This window comes from Notolabrus celidotus, unplaced genomic scaffold (genome assembly GCF_009762535.1).
Source record: "Notolabrus celidotus isolate fNotCel1 unplaced genomic scaffold, fNotCel1.pri scaffold_149_arrow_ctg1, whole genome shotgun sequence".
In the NCBI taxonomy this organism is placed as follows: Eukaryota; Metazoa; Chordata; class Actinopteri; order Labriformes; family Labridae; genus Notolabrus; species Notolabrus celidotus.
Genome location: NW_023260023.1, coordinates 133179 through 135678, shown reverse-complemented (window position 1 = coordinate 135678; position 2500 = coordinate 133179). Strand labels below are relative to the sequence as shown.

Genomic DNA, 2500 nt, shown 5'->3' with positions numbered 1-2500 from the left:
TGTGTGTTTGTGTGTGTGTGTGTTTGTGTGTCTGTCTGTGTGTCTGTGTGTGTGTGTGTCTGCAGGATGGGAGGATGCAGGCGGAGGAGAGAGAGGAGGGATGATGGAGAGAGAGAGGAGGGGGAGGATGCAGCTCTAAATCCCCGGATGTTGATCTCCTCCTCTCATCCCCTCTCTGAATCTGGATCTGCTCTGAATCTGGATCTGATCTGGATCTGGATCTGATCTGGATCTGGATCTGATCCGGATCTCACCTTCACCTCAGCGATCGATCTCTGCGCGGTGACGTCACAAAGTTAGACCATGTTTTTTTTCAGGGGTCAGGTGACGGAGCTGCGTCACAGCGGCGTCTGATGTCGTCAGATGGACCGGTGCTTACATGTGCAGCAGAGATCAATATGACGTCACATCACTAAACCACACTACAGACGGAGAGGGGGGACAGAGGACTCTCTGAGGGGACAGGGGACTCTCTGAGGGGACAGGGACACCAGGCAGGGGTCTGAGGCGTGAATATGACATGGATCACATGACAGCGTGATGACATTTACCTGCTGTGACGTCATCACTCAGGTGAATCTGTACCTGCAGGAAGGAAGCACTTTAGGCACTTTGGTTAAGAAAATAAAAGCATGAATACGGACGGGTGAAGAGTAACACTGAGTACTGCTGCTTATACTTTAATAATAATAACATAATGATAATAACATAATAATAATAATAATAATAACTATAATAACAATAACTATAATAATAATAACAATAACAATAAGGATGTGTGCCTCAGAATGAACGTGACGATCAGCTGCATATATATCATATCAAACACACGTTGATCCTTTAGATTGACTAGATAGAAGTCAGACATCAGAGAACTACAGTAAACCTGAGGACTACATTACCCAGAATGCCTTTCAACACAGACAACTACAGCAGCCTGACTTCAGTCTGTTTCCTTTAGATCCTCCGATCAATAAATAAGATCAATAATCAAACAGGAAGCCGGCTCAGAGTTACAAACACTTTAATAAAACATGTAGGAACAGGAGAGCAGATTATTGCACAGACCTCCTTAACTCCACCCAACACTGCTGCAGCCGTCTGACAGGGTGTGAAAATCACACACACACACACATACACGCACACGCACACACACACACACACACACAGACAGGTGCATCCTCACACACACCTGCTCCTGTCGTGGGTTTGATCCGTTCTCTTTAATAAAAGCGTGGAGCTGAAGTCAGAGATGTGTTCCTGTGTTTGGTTTCAGAGTTTGAGGAGACGTTAGAGACGGTCTCAGGCGGTCTCAGGCGGTCTCAGGCGGTCTCAGGTGGTCTCAGACAGTCTCAGGCGGTCTCAGGTGGTCTCAGACGGTCTCAGGCGGTCTCAGACAGTCTCAGGCGGTCTCAGGTGAGCTGTCGGCTTCACGCCTCAGAGAGAGGAACTCATCCTTCAGACGTCCTCACCTTCAGCTCTCTGAAGGTTTTTTAAACACAGGTGAGATGTTCTCAGATCTCTTCTTCTTCTTCTCTTCTCATTAAAAGTCAAAGATAAAAGAAAGCAGGATTTAAAGAAGCAGAGTGGATGAAGCCTCTCGTGGACTCATCATGTTTCATTTAAACTGAATCACTGATCACTGATGAAGACGGAGTTTGATCATCTGAAGGAGAACTTCTCTTCTTCAACATTTAAACGTTTGTTTTCTCTTCAGGACGGAGTCTCCTGTCAAACTGCTCTTCACTTTCTTCTTCATGTTTCCCACAAAGCATCACTGCTGCTGCTGGCTGCTGTATCCATGACAACCAGTCAACTGTCCAATTACAAACAGAGACACAAACACAGCTCTGAGGTTTCACATGAGATTCCTCTTCCTCTTCCTCCTCCTCCTCCTCTTCCTCCTCCTCTCATCTCCTCTCCTCTCCTCTCCTCTCCTCTCCTCCTCCTCCTCTCCTATCCTCTCCTCCTCCTCTCCTCTCCTCTTCTCCTCATCTCCTCTTCCTCCGCTCCTCCTCTTCTCCTCCTCCTCTCCTCCTCCTCCTCCTCCTCTTCCTCTTCCTCTCAGGTCCATGGAGGGATCTCCTCTCCGAACTTGTTACAGTGGGCGGCGTTTTTAGCCTCAAACAGAATCTGGAGGCAGAAAGGAGACCACTTAGAGGACTGACTTTGATCCGGATCAGGTGTGGAGGGAAGCCGTCAGACTCACCTGGTTGTGGACGTAGGACTCACACAGGTAACACCAGGCCGACAGGTCGCAGAAGCTCAGGACCATCGGGTGCTCCGACACCACGCCGTGAGTCACCATGTGCTCGTTCACGTAGCGACCACAGAACACCTGAGCAACACACGGGACAGGTGAGACACGTGACATCATCAGCAGTTGAGACACGTGACATCATCAGCAGGGGAAGGGAGACAGCTCACCTGGTAGCAGGTGAGACAGATCCAGTTCTCAGCTTCAGAGCCGCAGTCCTGACACACCTGGAAGACATCTATA

General features: G+C 48.6%; 2 protein-coding genes across 5 annotated transcripts in view; both read right to left on the bottom strand.

The window, feature by feature from the left end:
• Window positions 1-517, bottom strand: part of lhfpl4b (LHFPL tetraspan subfamily member 4b) — a 6539-nt gene extending 6022 nt beyond the window's left edge. For 3 of the 4 annotated variants that reach the window (XM_034678415.1, XM_034678417.1, XM_034678418.1), the window contains exon 1: window positions 1-517. This exon is cut by the window's left edge. The gene's annotated coding sequence lies outside the window, so the exon portion shown is untranslated. The other variant, XM_034678416.1, reaches the window with a different exon arrangement.
• A 1501-nt stretch (window positions 518-2018) lies between these two features.
• Window positions 2019-2500, bottom strand: part of LOC117808761 (histone deacetylase 6-like) — a 23171-nt gene continuing 22689 nt past the window's right edge. The window contains exons 37-39 of the mRNA XM_034678413.1: window positions 2428-2500; window positions 2210-2338; window positions 2019-2133 (exon numbers count right to left, since the gene is read on the bottom strand). The exon at window positions 2428-2500 is cut by the window's right edge and continues 74 nt beyond it. Coding sequence (XP_034534304.1) covers window positions 2065-2133; window positions 2210-2338; window positions 2428-2500 — 271 coding nt within the window. The 3' untranslated portion in view covers window positions 2019-2064. The remainder of the gene's footprint in view (window positions 2134-2209; window positions 2339-2427) is intronic.